Raw genomic sequence first — 17,859 nt, 5'->3', positions numbered from 1 at the left:
ACATCACTACAGTTTGATATTACAGAATTCCCTAACTCACTAGACTTTGATTTTACATAATTCTCTAAATCATTAGAGTTTGATTTTACGAAACTCTCTAAATCATTAGAGTTTGATATCACAGAATTGTCTATATCATTAGAGTTTGATATTACAGAATTCTCTACATCACCAGAATTTGCTATTACAGAATTCCCTGAATCACTAGAGTTTGATATTACAGAATTTTAGAGGGAGGAGCGGAGACCGGCTTTAACAAGGTGACCCCTGAGAAATACACAGCGCGTCTGTTTAACTTCTGTGGCACCAGGAAACACGTGGAGGTCAAGCATGTAAAAGGAAATACTGTATACAGGATAAAATTCGCCCCGTGTTATTTTTTACCCTTTCGCTGTTACCTCATTAGTGTGAATTTAAAACGGGGCGAATTCAAATAATTCAGTATAATTTCTTAAACAAAACTAATACTGGAAGAATTTAAAACGGGACAAATTGTTTTACAGTTTGAAAGGGCAAAAATAACACAGGGCGAAAATAACCCTGTATACAGTATATAGAGAATAATAAATACCCTTTTCCATATCACATCCTGTATCAGCCCGAGACACCAATATCAGCCTGAGGGCCGAAGGCCTGAGGGCTGATATTGGTCAAGGGCTGATACCGGATGTGATGTGAAAAAGGGTCTGTATTAATATGTTTATTACATACTTAGTGATAAAATACAGCATACATTAAGCTGAGAAGAAAATAAGTAAATAATCATGCAAGGACTTCTTACATACATGTACATGGTCTATTGTCTCGTACGATTTGGGTTTGTTTCAACTTCTATTTCAGTGCACTCGATCCTTATTTGAAAATAATCTATTGCATTTATTTGTAAATTAAGATTAACCTCATATTTAAAAAGTTAAAATTAAGAGAATATGAACCCACCAAAAATTGTGTATGATCACAAGTACTGTTTTAGTGGTTTAATTTACTAAGAGTTTGATATTGACGTCACAATAGCCATATCAGCCTTACATTGCTAATATGGATTTGCGGGGCTGATATAGCATGTATAGCATATCGCATATGCACAAAACCTGTATTTATTACTAAGTGTGTAATAAACATAATTATGTTCTACATGTAAAAAAAATCCACAAAATTATGTTATTCATTTAAAAGAAATATAGATACAAAATAATGTTCCATGTGTATTTTGCACATAAAATGTTTGGAAAGCTTTTGTATTTAATTAACAACTGGATGGATAGGGAATTCAAAAAGTTGTTATTCTTATTTTGATTTTACAAACACTGAATGCTGTGCAAGTGCAATATTTATATACTGATTTTTAAAAAAATCACAATTCACACTCACATTGAAGTTGTTGGAATGGCTCTTCCGTTAATTATAACTAATCTGAAGGAAAGTTTAAGGATTTTGAAATATACAATACATAAACAGACAAGACAGTGAGTTAAAAAAACGTAACATTTATAGTAGCATTTAATTAACATTTCTGGAAACCCAAAGATGTAGTCTCAAAACAGTAACGGTAATATTTTGCAAACATTTTTTTCTTACCGCGCTAATACATGTACATATTCAATTTTTAGCACACACTGGTGCAGTTATATGAGACTAAACCACTTTTCAAAAAATCATGCAATCAAGACAGATGTAAAGTTTAGTAGCAGACAACACCAAAATTATGACAGAAATTGAACTTAAGTATAGTACATGTATCTGTTGTGGGTTTTTTTTGTTATTGAAGCCCATGAGATAAGTGTAGAATGGTTATATTTGTTCCTCTGTCTATCTGTCCAACTACCTTTTCGAGTACTCATACAATTTTATCTTTCATTTTGTCTAGTTGTAGGCAAACTTGGCAATGGGTGGTTTTGTTGCCTTTCTTTTTTCTTACGTTTCATATGCAAGAGTTACTAAATAATATTTCGTCCCTAGGTTCCACGGTCTGCGAGTCATTGGACAGTGAATATGTTTTTATTCTGGATCTGGGTTTGACTATTTAATATATCGTCCCTAGGTTGCACGCTCTGAGAGTTGCTTGGGCAGTGAAAATGTTACTTATTCTGGGTTTAACTATATAATATTTCGTCCCTAGGTTCCACGATGTGAAAGTCGCTTGGACAGTGGAGATGTTTTTATTCTGGATCTTGGTTTGACTATTTATCAGTGGAACGGTAAAATCAGCAACAAAGACAAGAGAATGAAGGTTTGTTAATTATTAACGGACAGAGTATCATTAGAATGTTAATGTTGGGGTCAGATGGGTTTGAACGCTTTTTGCCAGATAGCTCCGCTAGTAGACCACCTGACTGGAGATTCAGGGGCCTGGGTTCAAATGCTGGTCTGGTCCGTTGTAATTTTCTTCTCGCCTGTTATTGACAAGCAAGTTGATGAAACAAGAATATCAACAGTCTCGTTTAAAGTCATCATTTCGTAAATTCTATGGTCGATACAATGACCTTGTCAGCAAATACAATTTATTATTGAATGAAATGCTGACGGACGTTTTTCATACCAATTGTTAGTCCATTATTTATACACTGAATTGACGACGGATTTTTTCTGATTATTTACTGATTATGACAACGAGCACACGGCGGGTGTGACCGGTCGTCAGGGGATGCTCACTCCTCCATTGCACCTGATCCCGCCTCTGATGTTTCGGAGGTCTGTGTTTGCTCTCCTCTTATTTTGTATATTGTTTAATGGACGTTGAGAATGAATACTGTTCGTTATTTCCATATCCTTCCTTACACTTAAATACAAGGTGTACTGTTAGGTTTACATGGATAAAATTTATTTAATTTATTTGAGTTTATGTATTTAGCTCTTCTGAGCTCAAAGAAGTATAATTCTATGGCCATTTGTGAAATATTTGTCATTTTTTTTGCAATGTGGACACGTTGGTCATATCTGAAGAATTTTGTCCTTACACTGTGGCCTACTTTTGATATTATGGCTAACATAATATATCAGATAAGAAAGGTTTACAATCGTCAATTGTCAATTGATGAATCTTTTTTGTGAGAAAATGCTAACAAAGAAGGAGTATGCTAACAAAGAAGTAGGTCACGGTGACCTACTTTTGGAATTCCAAGGTTTTATCCAAAGATTTAGGAAATTTTCTCAAAATGTCGCTGGAAAATTACTGAATCATGTATCAATAAAATATCAGTTACAGAGTCTTTATCATTTTTACATCTGGGCACAGAGGAGGCTTTTTGAGATGCATGAGTAAGTTTATTTTTAGAATATATGTGTTATGTTTTTATAAATATTTAGTCAACATGGCGTATTTAGTTTGTTTCTTTATTTTGAATGAGAATAAGAGTTTTTGTTTTTCATACTTCAAGGATATAAAACTCACTGATCATATGTACATAACAAAACCAATTTTTTTTTAACTGTAAACAATTGACAATCATATGTTCACACCACATCACTGGGCAATGCAGTATTTGATTGCCCTGAAAGACGAGCGCCGAGGGAAGGCCAAGTCAGAAGTTCTTGAGGAGGAGGGGTTGTCTAAGAGTGTAAGTAAATGTAGATATTAAACTTATTTCTGTTCTATAAATAACTCTGTAGTACATGTCATTGTGTAGGCCATGCAGTACATCCTTAAACTAAAAGACGAGCGGAATGGGAAAGCTCGTTCAGAAGTTCTGGATGACGGGTTGTTATCAAAGGACGTGAGTATGGAGAGATACTAGTAGCCGGGGATTGTATCGGTAGTTCACACCCGGGAGGCTTGTATAGAGGTGTATTGGCTCAGCACTAATTAATTAACATACTAACGTGTTTATTTCATTTATGTTTTATTTATAATGTTTACAATTTTACAATATGCACTTGTTTATTATTTATACTAATATTGAGGATATCTTTATTATCTAATTTGATATTGGCTTTATCCAACGAGTTGAAATAGTGTATAGATTTGCGAGGCTTGCCGAACGAATAAACACCATTTCAACGAGTTGGATAAAGCCAATATCAAATCACACAATTATAGATGTTTTATTTATCTCATACGACTTTCATTTTAACAAAACTTTGAGACCCCCCCCCCCTGCAAAACTACATGAATGATTGCTAATTCAAAATGATGACATATAACTTGAGGATGTAGCACCGTTGATGTTGACAGGCTTCGAAAGAAAGTAGATCGTTTTCAAAATTTAAAATTTTTGCTATTTGCATCTTTGAAAACATTATTTGACAATTGCTGGAGCTTTACACCAAACGAACGTCTGACTGGAAGTTGTAAGGATCATTAGATTGTGAAAATTAACTCTTTAAACGGTGGCAGTACAAAACGTGCTAGGCTAGGTCTAACGTTACTTATAGATTCATTCAATGTTGATCCATGATAAGTTACACCTACATTACTAGGTAGGCATACGTAGCGTACTATAATAAAGCATTATTGAAGATGTTGAAGGAATCTTTTAACAACAACTTAACTGCTAGGCTTCACTTTCTCCGAAAGCGATTTAACTGGGGGTGAGGCATGTCTTCAAGTAGCCAATACAGGGTTTCTTGACATTAGAATGGGATCATTTCTTTGACATATACTAGTCTTTTTCTTGTTAGCTCACCTGAGCCAAAGGCTGAAGTGAGCTTTTCTGATCAAAATTTGTCCGTTGTCTGTTGTCGTCATTGTTGGCGTTGTTGTCGTCGTCGTCGTTGTAAACTTTTCACATTTTCATCTTCTTCTCAAGAACCACTGGGGCAATTTCAACCAAACTTGCAACAAAGCATCTTTGGGTCAAGGGGATTAAAGTTTGTTCAAATGAAGGGCCACGCCCTTTTCCAAGGGGAGATAGTTATGAATTAGAGAAAAATTAATGGCATTTTTAAAAAATCTTCTTCTCAAGAACCATTGGGCCAGGAAAAATGAAACTCATGTGGAATCGTCCTCAGGTAGTGTAGATTCAAGTTTGTTTAAATCATGACCCCTGGGGCTAAGGTGGGGCCAAAATGGCCGATCAAAGTTTACATAGGAATATATAGGAAAAATCCTTAAAAATCTTCTTCTCAAGAACCACTAGGACAGGAAAGATGAAACTCATGTGGAATCATCCTCAGGTAATGTAGATTCAAGTTTGTTCAAATCATGACCCCTGGGGCAAGGTCGGGGCCAAAATGGCCGACCCAAGTTTTACATAGGAATATATTTGAAAAATCTTTAAAAATATTCCTCTCAAGAACCACTGGGCCAGAAAAGATGAAACTCAGGTGGAATCATCCTCAGGTAATGTAGATTCAAGTTTGTTCAAATCATGACCCCCTGGGCTAGGGTGGGGCCAAAATGGCCAATCAAAGTTTTACATAGGAGTTAATAGGAAAAATCTTTAAAGTCTTCTTCTCAAGAACCATTGAGACAGGAAAGATTAAACTCATGTGAAATTAACCTCAGGTAGAGTAGATTCAAGTTTGTCCAAATCATGACCCCCGGGGATAGGGTGGGGCAAAAATGGCCGATCAAAGTTTAACATAGGTATGTATAACGAAACCTTTTAAAATCCTCTTTTCAAGTACTTCATATCCATGCTTAGTGATATTTATGTGGAATCATTTTCAGAGAGTGTAGATTCTAGTTTGTTCAAACCAAATATTAACCCCCCCCCCCAACTCAGTAAACTTTTAGTTTTGATCTGATATGTACTTTTTTCTAGTAAATTGCTCAGGTGAGCGTTGTGGTCCCTGGGCCTTTTGTTTTTAACGATATTATCCCTCTTTATTATTCATTTTATTAGGTCAATAATTTTCACAAATAAAAGTTTTAATAACATAAAATCTTGAAGTGAGGGATCGTGTCAAAAAGAGAAGTGCTATTGATAAAGCATCTTTCCGTTAATGAAGCATAAGTTTATCCAACAGCCTGTATCACCAACACGTATGAGATAAAAGTGTGTATTTGTATGCAATTTATTATTTATTTATATACCAAGTAGTTAATTTATTACTCTATTTATCCCACTATGTAATCATAAACCCAGTGCAGGTTATATTTAAGGTTTTGACTTTTAAGCCTAAAGCTTATGCGGGATGCTTTATTTATAAAGGGAATTTTTAAATTGCTATTACGCCATGATAAGATCAAAAAATTGCTTTGAAATTCCAAATATATAAAAGGATATAGGAAAAATCTTCATATCAAGAATTAACATATCTCAAAATCACTGTAAGTAAGCATACATGCCTATCAATGTTGATTCAAGCTTGCTAAAAATTTGGCTACACATTTGGATACACATTCACTCTAAAATAGGTACAAGCAGTATAGGATACACATTCACTCTAAAATAGATACAAGCAGTATAGGATACACATTCACTCTAAAATAGATACAAGCAGTATAGGATACACATTCACTCTAAAATAGATACAAGCAGTATAGAATACACATTCACTCTAAAATAGATACAAGCAATATAGGATACACATTCACTCTAAAATAGATACAAGCAGTATAGGATACACATCCACTCTAAAATAGGTACAAGCAGTATAGGATACACATTCACTTAAAATGAACTCTCCAGCACTCTCCATTCTTATAAGATTAAGTAAAACATGCAATTCTTTAATATTCTACACAATATTCAACGAGCTCCTAATCTGTAGCTCCTTCATTACGCTTGATCATTGTTTCTATTTCTTGGACATTTAGTTTTATAGTCTCTAAACAGTCTTGAATTTTAACAATTCTACAATATTATACTTTCATGTAAGTTAATTGATTTTGATTATATGCTATACATTTGTTAAAAGCAATATAATCCGATAAATGATGAAGGCATTATCACTAGCGAAGCAATGGTAACATTGCTTGACTACAGGTGATATTCAATAACAAGAGGCCCACTGGCCTTATAGGTCACCTGAGTATTGTGTAACAACTTTCAAACAATTAAAGAAGTCGGTTCACTTTATGCATGAAATGGCCCTGTAGATATACCAATTGATTTATTAACACTCGATTATTCATTTGAAGCATTAAAATAAAGTAGAGACTTCATGTTTTCATACCCTATTAAAAAGTTTCTCCTGAACGCCCAGGTGTCGGAGAACTGGCTTTATGAAATTGCAATGTTCTTGAATTTTTAGGTAAACAGGTATAATTGAGTACTTTCAGGGAAGAAAAATAATATGAGCACACTCTCTTTTAATTCTCAAAAACAGTTCTATCATTAAGTAGTTGCATATTTATTATTGCATTAATTTATTTTCAGACTATGTACACCCCCCCCTTTCGGTGCATAAAATAACCACTTTGCTAGATGCACCTTTCTTCATCATAAATATATATACTTGGATCATTGGCAAAAAATTCACAATTTTTGAAAAGGCACTCTTGCTCATCATAACTATGTGCTAAGTTAGTTTATTTAATACCCAGAAGCATAGAAGAAGATTTTCAAAGAATAAATGCATTTTCACTATATAATATATAGAGCCCCGCCCTAACACTAGAACCCCTGAACCTGGGGCCATTAATTTCACAATTTCGGATAAGGCACTCTTGCTCATCATAACTATGTACTATGTTAGCTTATTTAATACCAAGAAGCAGAGAAGAAGATTTTCAAATAATAAATGTATTTTCACTATATAATCTATAGAGCCCCGCCCTAACACCAGAACCCCTAACCCTGGGGCCATAAAATTCACAAATCTAGAAGAAGCACTCTTGCTTATCATAACTATGTACTTAGTTAGCTTATTTAATACCCAGAAGCAGAGAAGAAGATTTTCAAAGAATAAATGCATTTTCACTATATAATCTATAGAGCCCCGCCCTAACACCAGAACCCCTGAGGCCATAAAATTCACAAATCTGGAAGAGACACTCTTGCTCATCATACTGTACTTAGTAAGTATATTTAATACCCAGAAGCAGAGAAAGAGAAGAAGATTTTCAAAGAATAAATGCATTTTCACTATATAATCTATAGAGCCCCGCCCTAACACCAGAACCCGTAACCCTGGGGCCATAAAATTCACAAATCTGGAAGAGGCACTCTTGCTCATCATAACTCCGTACTTAGTTAGTTTATTAAATACCCAGAAGCAGAGAAGAAGATTTTCAAAGAATAAATGCATTTTCACTATATAATCTATAGAGTCCCGCCCTAACACCAGAACCCGTAACCCTGGGGCCATAAAATTCACAAATCTGGAAGAAGTACTCTTGCTCATCATAACTATGTGCTTAGTTATTTATTTTATACCCAGAAGCAGAAAAGATTTTCAAAGAATAAATGCATTTTCACTATATAATCTATAGAGCCCCGGGAACCCCTGACCCTGGGGCCATAAATTCACAATTTTGGTAGAGGACTCATTGCTTATTACAATCATGCTAACAGTTTGCCTGCCTGATGTCCAGGAGTAAAGAAGATTTTTAAAGATTGCAATAATAATTCTAGTAGTTTTGGACCCACCCCTCAGGCCCCAGGGGGGCGCGGACCATGAAATTCACAATTTTTGTTCCCCTTTACCCATAGATGCTGTATACCAAATTTGGTTGAAATTGGTTCAGTGGTTTCAGAGAAGAAGCTGAAAATGTTCAAATGTTAACACATGACGCACGACGACGGACGAAAACGGATAGCAATAGGTCACCTGAGTTACTCAGGTGACCTAAAAATAGCGACTGAACAGAATTCATATGCGCAAGGCCAACTGTCATTAAATTTTGTCTGAGAGTTGGACTCCGAGCTCATGTTTTGTTAAATATGTTAAATAGATCTGTTCTCTATTTTGGTAAGCCTTCTTTCCATATTTTCTGGGTATATGTGCATAGCTTCCTTTCAATTTCTTTAACATCTAGTAATAGCTGGATAAAAAACACATAAAATGTTAAGCTTTTCACATATGTTCAATGATTTGAGCACCATGTTCTCTGATTATTGTAATCCTGTAATGGTACGTCAGTCCTCATCCATCATTATCAAACAGTTCAAAGAGAGTTTTACTAAATATAAACATCAAAATTATAAATTGGAGACATCCATCTGCGTCATTTAAAGTCAGAAGGGAAGCAAATCCTATTTACTCCAAAAAATATACGTTTGCGAGGGTTTCTGAAGGCTGTCTATAGATGAGATGTTCTATAAACAAAAAAGTTATCCGAAATTAATACAAAACATATATAGATAATGATAGGAGGGCTATGAATCATTATATGGGTGCATTTTTGAAAACAAACCGTCTTTGTTGATTCTTAATTTTTTCTTTCATAAAAGAAATGATGATATTCATATTTCTTCACAATTGACAAAGGATGATTTTAAATTGTTTAAAGTTGAAGTCACATTTAACTTAACTTTTTGTATATCTGACATTAAGGTTTGCATATTTGACATAACTTTCTGCAACATATCATTTTGTTCCTTGCTGACTTTTCTAAAATAGCTGAAATAGCATCTTCATCTTTTAAAGTTAGTTTATATATGCTACATGTATTAAGGTATCAAAGTATTTTTTCCCAATGAAATTTTCCAATGCAGACATTCGGCATTGTCGACCACAGTGTTATGCACTGAAAGGTTGAGACTTAGCTCACGTTTGCAGTCGAATTATTTCGTATTGACCTAATTCTCTCGATATCGTCAAACACTGTCACATCTCCTGCTGCAGGCTCTTCTCCCCACCTTCTTTTGATGACAATGGGATCTTTGAACAAATGTTTCTTAACAATTTGTATATACATGTAAATAAAATATAGAATTTCTCATATCCAGTTTATGATTATAATGAGACTTATTTAAGGCTTTTCACCAATGAAACTTTCGAGTGCATTGCAGATTTCCGATATCTTCAACCAAGTGTTACAGAATTCATTATTTACTACTCCTGCTAACGTTCTATGAGTAAAATTTATTATTTCTGAACAGTTGCTTCCAGTCTTCAATTTCGTTTTAATGTCATCATTTGAGATTCTAATTCTTGAACATCTGACACGACTGTCTTCAACAGTTCATGTTGATCCTTGACAAACTTTTCCATGATAGCTTTTATTGCATCTTCCCCCTCCTCTTTTAGAGCCAGTTTCTGAATCCCCCTAAGACTATCCAAGTACTTTTTTCTAGTAAAGGTTTCCGGTCGTTGGCAGTTATCCGACATTGTTAACCAGGTGTCATCAAATTCTGTCTGAGAGATGGCGGCTGAACTCACGTGTGCAGTCAATTTATTTTGCATTGACCTGATTCTCTCAATATTATCACCCACAGTCACCTCTACAACTGCTGCATGCTCTTCTCCCCACCTTCCTTTTGTTAGTTAAGGGAACTTTGAGCAAATGTTTCTTAACAACTTGTATGTAAATGAAATATCAAATTCCTTATATCCAGTTTATGATTATAATTAAGCTTATCCATAGGCTTTTAACCAATGAAACCTGCAAGTGCATTGCAGATTTCTGACATCTTCAACAAAGTGTTACGGAATTTATTATTCACTATCCCAGCAGACTTTCTACGAGTAAAAACAATTATTTCTAAATGGCTGCCTTTAGCCTTCAATCTCGTTTTAATGTCATCATTTGAGACTTTAATTCTTGAACATCTGACATGACTGTCTTCAACAGTTCATGTTGTTCGTGTTGATCCTTGACAAACTTTTCTATGATAGCTTTTATTGCATCTTCCCCTTCCTCTTTCAGAGCCAGTTTCTGAATCCCTTTAAGACTATCCAAGTACTTTTTACCAGTAAACGTTTCCAGTCTTTTGCAGATATCTGACATCGTCGACCAGGTGTCATCGAATTCTGTCTGAGAGATGGAGGCTGAACTGACATGTGCTGTCAATTTATTTCGTATTGACCTAATTCTCTCGATATCATCACCCACTCTCACCTCTCCTGCTGCTGGCTCTTCTCCCCATTTTCCTTTTGTTGGTTTAGGAATCTTTGAACAAATGTTTCTTATCAACTTGTATGTTAATGAAATATCAAATTCCTCATATCCTGATATTTTTGCTTTTTTCAATTGATCTTCTTGATTTGCGTTTAGATTCAGACTCTTCAACTTTTTGTTTGATAATAAATCCACCTTGTTCTCAATATCAGATGCAGGAATTTCTGATTCTAGAATATCTCTGTATGCTTTATTCAACACATCATTTGTAGCCATACCAAGTTTTGCAAATCTAGACCAGCCTTCTAGGTTTTGTCCAGAGGTCTTTAGAGTACTGGAATCGCTCGACTCTCTCTGAAACAAAATAAACCATAGCTATTAGATTTTAGCTATACAAATTAGGAAAAATAAAAAAATAAAAGGTATTACCATTGGAAATGTAGGAAAAAAAAGATATCTCAACTGGCTGATGATACTTCCCTTATTCTTGACGGAAGTGAGGAGTCTCTTTTAGAAACACTGAATACCTTGAACACTTTTTCGAATATGTCTGGACTATGTATTAATTACTCAACAACACACACTGTCTGGATAGGATCAAAAAAATACAGTGATGAGGTTTTAATCCGAAATTACCAACTTAATTGGGGAACTACTAGATTTACTTTGTTAGGAATAAATTTTGATGTTGACTTGGAAAAAGTGCCTGAAATAAACTACCAACCAAAGCTAGTACAAATAAAATCCATTCTTAGTCATTGGGGAAAAGGGTTTTTAACACCAATAGGAAAAATTACTGTTATAAAGACTTTGGCTTTACCAATATTGAATCATTTACTTATGTCAATCCCAAATCCATCTAATGTTTATTGTAAAGAATTGGAAAAAAATTTCTCATTCTTATGGAATAACTCAACACATAGAGTTAAGAAAGATGTCATTGTTAAAAGCTACGAAGATGGAGGACTGAAAATGATTAATTTATATTCTTTCATTGCTTCATTGAAATTATTTTGGATTAGACATCTGGTTTATACTAATAAAGGGTGGGAAAATTTCATAAAGAATATGAACATGTATAAATTTACATCCTGTGGAATTGAATACAACACTCAACTTATAAAAAACACAAAAAATAAATTCTGGATTGATGTGTTCAAGTCCTGGATTGATTTGAATAAAATTTGTAGTAATTCTGAGGTAAATGTGGACTGTCCATTGTTTTATAACCCTAATATCCATATTGGAGGGAAAACCTATTATAGTAAAAAACTTTTTGACAATAATATAAGATATATCAATGATATCATTGGAGTAGATGGTACCTTTTATACCTATGAATGCTTTTGCAATATTTATCCAGATGTAAAGATTAATTTTTTAGAATATTCTAGTTTAATCCTTGCAATTAAAGCTTGGATAAACAGGAGTAATTTTGAGAAAAAATTACAAAAATCAGAAAATCTTCTTATTACATCTAATTGTTATCTGGTATCAAAATGTAAAAAATCAAAAAAATTCTATGAAATATTAAATCAAAACACTTCTGTGTCAGCTGGTTTTAAGAAATGGATTGAATTATTTGAATTAGATAACAAGGAATCCAAAATAATCCATAAATTACCATTTAAAATTACAAAAAACTGCAAACTCCAGTGGTTTCAGTACAGAATTCTAAATAAAATATTGGCAACTAATTCATTTTTATTCAAAATCAGAAAGGTAGAGTCTAAGCAGTGTAATTTTTGTCAAAGAGAAGTAGAGACAATTGAACATATCCTATGGGAATGTGATTTTGTACAAATATTCCTTGAAAATTTTGAATATCATCTTCAACAGAGAAATCTCCAGTTACCCATAACCAAAGAGAACTTCATTTTAGGCATTAAAGGAAAAAATAATGAAATAGCGAATATGATAGTTTTATGGCTAAATTATTATATTTATACTTCTAGATGTACCGAAAAACCTCTAAATATGCACTCTGCAATATCACACTTAAATCAATTCTACCAGACACAAAAATATATATCATATAAAAATGGTGAAAAAGAAAAATTTGACACGCAGTGGAACAGGTGGAACCAACTCTTTTTCTAGCTCTGACTCTCTACTCTCACTCTCTTCCCGCTCCCCCTCCCTCCTCTCTCTCTCTCTCTCTCTCTCTCTCTCTCTCTCTCTCTCTCTCTCTCTCTCTGTCTCATATATGTAAAAATACACAATTATGTAAGAATAACTAATTATGGATATTCTGTATGAAATGAATTGTGTTTAAAAAAATAAAATAAAAAAAAAACCATAGCTATTATAATGAACCAATCTTAACCTCGAAACTAAGTGCTGGAGATAGCCAACTTTGTCTGAAGCAAAATCAATCTTAGTTCATCTAATGGAGCCAATTTAGGAAAAAACATTGTAAACCAAGATTAAAATTTATAAGATGATTCCCCATATATTAAGCAAAGCTAAACCCTAATGCAAGTACAGTTTGTTTTCCAAGGTGATTATAAAAAAGGGCCCTGTTGTAGGTCAAGAAAGGAAAATTAGGATAAAAACAATTTTAATTTACCATTAGATATTATTGAGTTGGTGACATCACATCAATTTGGAAAATTAGGAATACAGTGAAATGAAAGATTTATCTAGAGAGAAACATAATGTACTCATCAGAGCTTCTAAAACCCTGGTACCCGAGCCACGAGACAATGGATAGTTAATTGCACAATTTTGGTAAAAGATTAAAAATCCATTAACCTTTTGCAATACAGTTCATCTACTCTGCACTGGTCTAAAAGAAACTTGGTGCTTTGATCAAGGTCATGACACATTTTGAGATTATAAGCAACATTAGTTTGAAGTATACAGATATACCTAACTACATTTCTTCATTCCATTTTGAGTTTCCAATTATTTATACAGATATACCTAACTACATTTTTTCATTTCATTTTGAGTTTCCAATTATTTTTTCTGGTTGACATCATACTATCTTAGATAAGTTCAAATCATGACACATTCTTGGGTCGTAAGAAATCTTTGAGTCAAATAATGGTCCATTTGACAAGATATGGTTATACTGATTTTATTTTAAAAAATTATTTCTGAAAGTGATCTTGAACTTAAGCAATTGGCCTTACATTTAGATCAAGACATTCCTGATAGAATGCTCTGTGTAAAATATAAACTTCAAATGTCTCTCTCTTTAATATTTGTTTCATTCATTGATCTTTTATATGGTCAAAATCAGTATGATTCCTCAGCTTGTAAACAATAAATGTGCAAGTGTTTTTTTCCTACAAAGTTATTGGCTGGACATATATACCAACAGACAGGCAGACAATGTAAGTCCTAAAAATCGATTTTTCGATTGTTTTACAGGGAGTATAAAGATTAATAACTGTTACCTTTTCCCAGAATCCCTGTGTCTTTTGTACATTTATCACATGTTTCTCCCGAAGTTGACACTTGCACTGAATTTCTTTTGCCTTGATTTTGGACAGCTCACTTGAAAGTGTAAAAGAAAGATCATTCTCATTACAAATAATGTTTTGACATTTGAATCCTCTGAGGAATATCTTTGTGCCAATAAATGTTTCTGTCAATTTTCCTATTCCTTTTTCAATGGAGTTTCCAATTTCATATGATACTTCTTTGTCTATGGTCAATGATTTGATTCTCAGCACTTGCAACTGAATATCGTCATTACATATGCCAACAACAACAGTGTGTTCATTGTGATCAAACACTGCCGCTGTTTGATAAAGACATGGACTTCCTTCATTATCTTCATCTTTTGCAACACTCCATCTTAGAGAACTTATGCAGTATGCGACCAGTCTGTAGAACACAAACATAGCAAAGGAACTGAATCGATAGCACAAAATGGATGAGCATTCCCACTTATCTTCACTGAAGTCAGCTTTAAACTGCTTTTTGTTCATACATGGGACATACCATGACATGCCACATTCTGATACAGCCTCAGATGCATTCAAATGTACCAGCATTTGAAGTTTCTCCATGTATGGCATAATTTCATTTTTATGTTTCAAGTAAGAGGGTTCATCTTTCCACAAAGCATCTATAACTGTTTCTTTAAGTTCCCCTGTTTTGTTGAAGGATTTCCACTCTTTGATTAATTTTGTTTGACAATCTTTATTGATGTGGTTTTCATCAGCAATTATTTTACTGAAAGCATTGGCAAACCACTGAATATCTAGTATAACATGTTCCCTCAATTCCACTTCTTCAAAATTCAAAAGAAGGCCACTGTCATGGAAACATTTTAAAAAGTTTGACATTTCTTCATCACTTTTGATTTGGTATTCCTGAGGAAGAGATGAGTTGAGCTTCCAGATTTCACTCAGGGTCAAAACCTTCCAGGCCCCTTCATATAATAACTGCTCCATTAAAGCCCATGATGAAGGTATCTCAGTCTTTGTATTGACCTCATCTGTAAATAGTTCTACAATGGATTTTTTCATTGACTCCAGGTTTTCCTTGGTATTATCATTAAGTTTCTTTAAACCGACTGCATATTCCCGATCATTCAGAGACTCACTTAACCAATCTCTCTCCTCGTCTGGAACAGCATTCCAGAACTCCCTAAGATACTTTTTTATTTCCTAAAGATAAAAACAAAGCAAACATGAAAATATTTTAAGAACAGAATTGTGCGCTAAAATCATAATATAATGCTATATTATGTGTGATCTTTGAAAAATCTGGAGTTACAAGAATCCCAGTAGTAAAATTGGTACAAAATCTAATTGATTACAGATAAAACTGTAGATTTGGTATCCCTTATAGTATATTTTGTCACTTTGGATGTAAAGCAGTCAAAAGATAGCTTCTTTGAATGAAAAGATTTTTATATAACTTTCGTATGATATGTGTATAGAATGTGTTCTGATACAGAACACTTTAAAAACATAAAATCTGTTTGAGAGATGTTTAATCCACAATAAAAACACTAACAAGAGGCCCATGGGCCACATCGCTCATCTGAGCAATGTGGCTAGGAAAAAATAGCAGAAATCAATTTATTTTTGAAATGTTTAAACCCAATAGTAGTCCCAACCAATCCTTAAAAACTGAGAGGGTATGATTTGAACAAACCTGAATATACACTTACTAAGGATGCTTGCATATTTCTTTGACTACCTGTGGCTTTATTGCCCTTTACATTTGAACTTACACTGAACAAAATTGAATCTACACTACCTGAGAATGCTTCCATATGAATAGGACTAATCATGACTTTGCTATTCTTGAAAACATTTTAAAAGATTTTTCTACATGTTTCTATGTAAAACTTGGATTCCATGTTGTGGCCCCGCCCTACCCCAGATTTGATTTGAACAAAATTGAATGTCCATTCCCTGAGGTCAAGGTTCCATATAAATATTATCATTCACGCCTTTGCTATTATTTAGAAAAAGATTTTTAAAGAATTTCCCCATATATTTCTATGTAAAACTTTGGCCATTGTGGCTCGCCCTGTCCGCAGGGGTATTGATTTGAATAAATATGAATCTACACTACCTGAGGATAATTCTTTATAAGTTTCATCTTTCCTGGCATAGTGGCTATTGAGAAGAAGATTTTAAAATGATGCCATCAATTTACACTATTTCTTCTCCCCTTATATAAGGGTGTGGTCTTTCATTTGAACAATATTGAAACCCCTTTACGTAAGGATACTTTGTGCCAAGTTTGGTTAAAATTGGCCCATTGATTCTTGAGAAGAAGTCGAAAATGTGAAAAGTTTACAGACGGACCGACGACGGACAAAATGTGATCAGAAAAGCTCAATTGAGCCTTCGGCTCAGGTGAGCTAAAAAGCCTTAATTATGACAACGTGGTTAATAATTGCATGGTTAGACAACCCCCTCTTTGATGATTTTACTTTTTATAGAGACATGGCTTGAATCCACCTTGAACCACATATTTACAGTTTTATGATTTTTTTTTTTCAACATCTTTGTCACAAGTGACATTGTGTCAATGTTTTTTATTAGCTTATTGTACAGGTATTGGTAAGAGTTATCTTTATTTGGGCAGTAGGAGTTATCGTTTATTTCATTTACGCACTATTGGTCACTGGGTTGTACTTGTTGCTATTTTTATCAACGTATACTCGTCGAACCCGTTTGAGTAGTTTGGTCATTTATTTATACTGGGTGTTGGTTAGTATTTGTCAGATGAGGTCTGGACGCCGTGAATGATACTTTACCCATGCTTAGTGATCTTGGGTGTGTGCCTTTTATATAACCCATGCTGTGTGAACTTGGGTGTGTTCTAGCTGTTTCCCCTGCTGTGTGATCTTGGGATTCAGGGATGTTTTGTAGCGGCGTTGAGAGCAAGACCTGGGGGCCGACAGTATAATTTTAATGTGTAAAATGCCACAGCTCAGTAAGTTTTTATACTTTACAATATTTTTGTTGTTAGCTTTAAAAAGCAATATTTTATGTAAAACTGTTAGCAATATAGCGAGAATGTATATATTTACGCTCTAATTCATTTACTTGTTAAACGGCAAAAATACATGTTTTCTTTTGTTATTTGTGTGGAAAATCTAGTATATTGAACAGATATGTGTCTTGAATATTTGATAAGAAAACCCTATGAAAATTGTAGGTGACCAAAATTGTATATTAGCTTTATTGGGACGGGAGGATTTATTTACGTGGTAAGGCTACTTGGATATGGTGGACCGGACGGGACACTATGGTGGACCACAGAGGCAATATGGTGGACCATGGACGTGGTGTGTGAAGTGTGAATTCGTCCCGTGATGATCATGATTGAACTTTTGGCCGTTTTCATGTTTATTGTACATATGTAGATAAATTGTTACTTTTTATAAATCTTGTTGTTTCTTGGTATACAGGAGGTCTTACAAAATATTATTTATTTTAGTTTGAAAATTCTGATTTAACGAATCCATCACAACTTGAGGTCAGTTGTGA

General features: G+C 34.0%; 1 protein-coding gene and 1 long non-coding RNA gene across 2 annotated transcripts; one reads left to right on the top strand and one right to left on the bottom strand.

Moving 5' to 3' along the window:
* The first annotated feature begins 206 nt into the window (after window positions 1-206).
* On the top strand, window positions 207-3,723 carry LOC134231129 (uncharacterized). Its single transcript, XR_009984508.1, has 3 exons — window positions 207-332; window positions 2,120-2,230; window positions 3,627-3,723. It is a non-coding gene; the product is annotated as an uncharacterized LOC134231129 (long non-coding RNA).
* Window positions 3,724-10,543: 6,820 nt separating this feature from the next.
* On the bottom strand, window positions 10,544-16,836 carry LOC134231130 (uncharacterized). Its single transcript, XM_062713049.1, has 3 exons — window positions 16,825-16,836; window positions 14,293-15,513; window positions 10,544-11,242 (listed from the first exon to the last, which is right to left on the bottom strand). Exons 1-3 carry the CDS (start codon window positions 16,834-16,836, stop codon window positions 10,553-10,555), a joined length of 1,923 nt encoding a protein of 640 aa, XP_062569033.1. The 3' UTR covers window positions 10,544-10,552.
* Window positions 16,837-17,859: the final 1,023 nt, after the last annotated feature.

This window comes from Saccostrea cucullata, unplaced genomic scaffold (assembly GCF_032062105.1).
Source record: "Saccostrea cucullata isolate Sc308-1 unplaced genomic scaffold, CSIRO_AGI_Scuc_v1 ctg4500, whole genome shotgun sequence".
Classification (NCBI taxonomy): domain Eukaryota; kingdom Metazoa; phylum Mollusca; class Bivalvia; order Ostreida; family Ostreidae; genus Saccostrea; species Saccostrea cuccullata.
The sequence above is the reverse complement of the archived record's forward strand: the minus strand, read 5'-3'. Positions and strand labels throughout refer to the sequence as shown.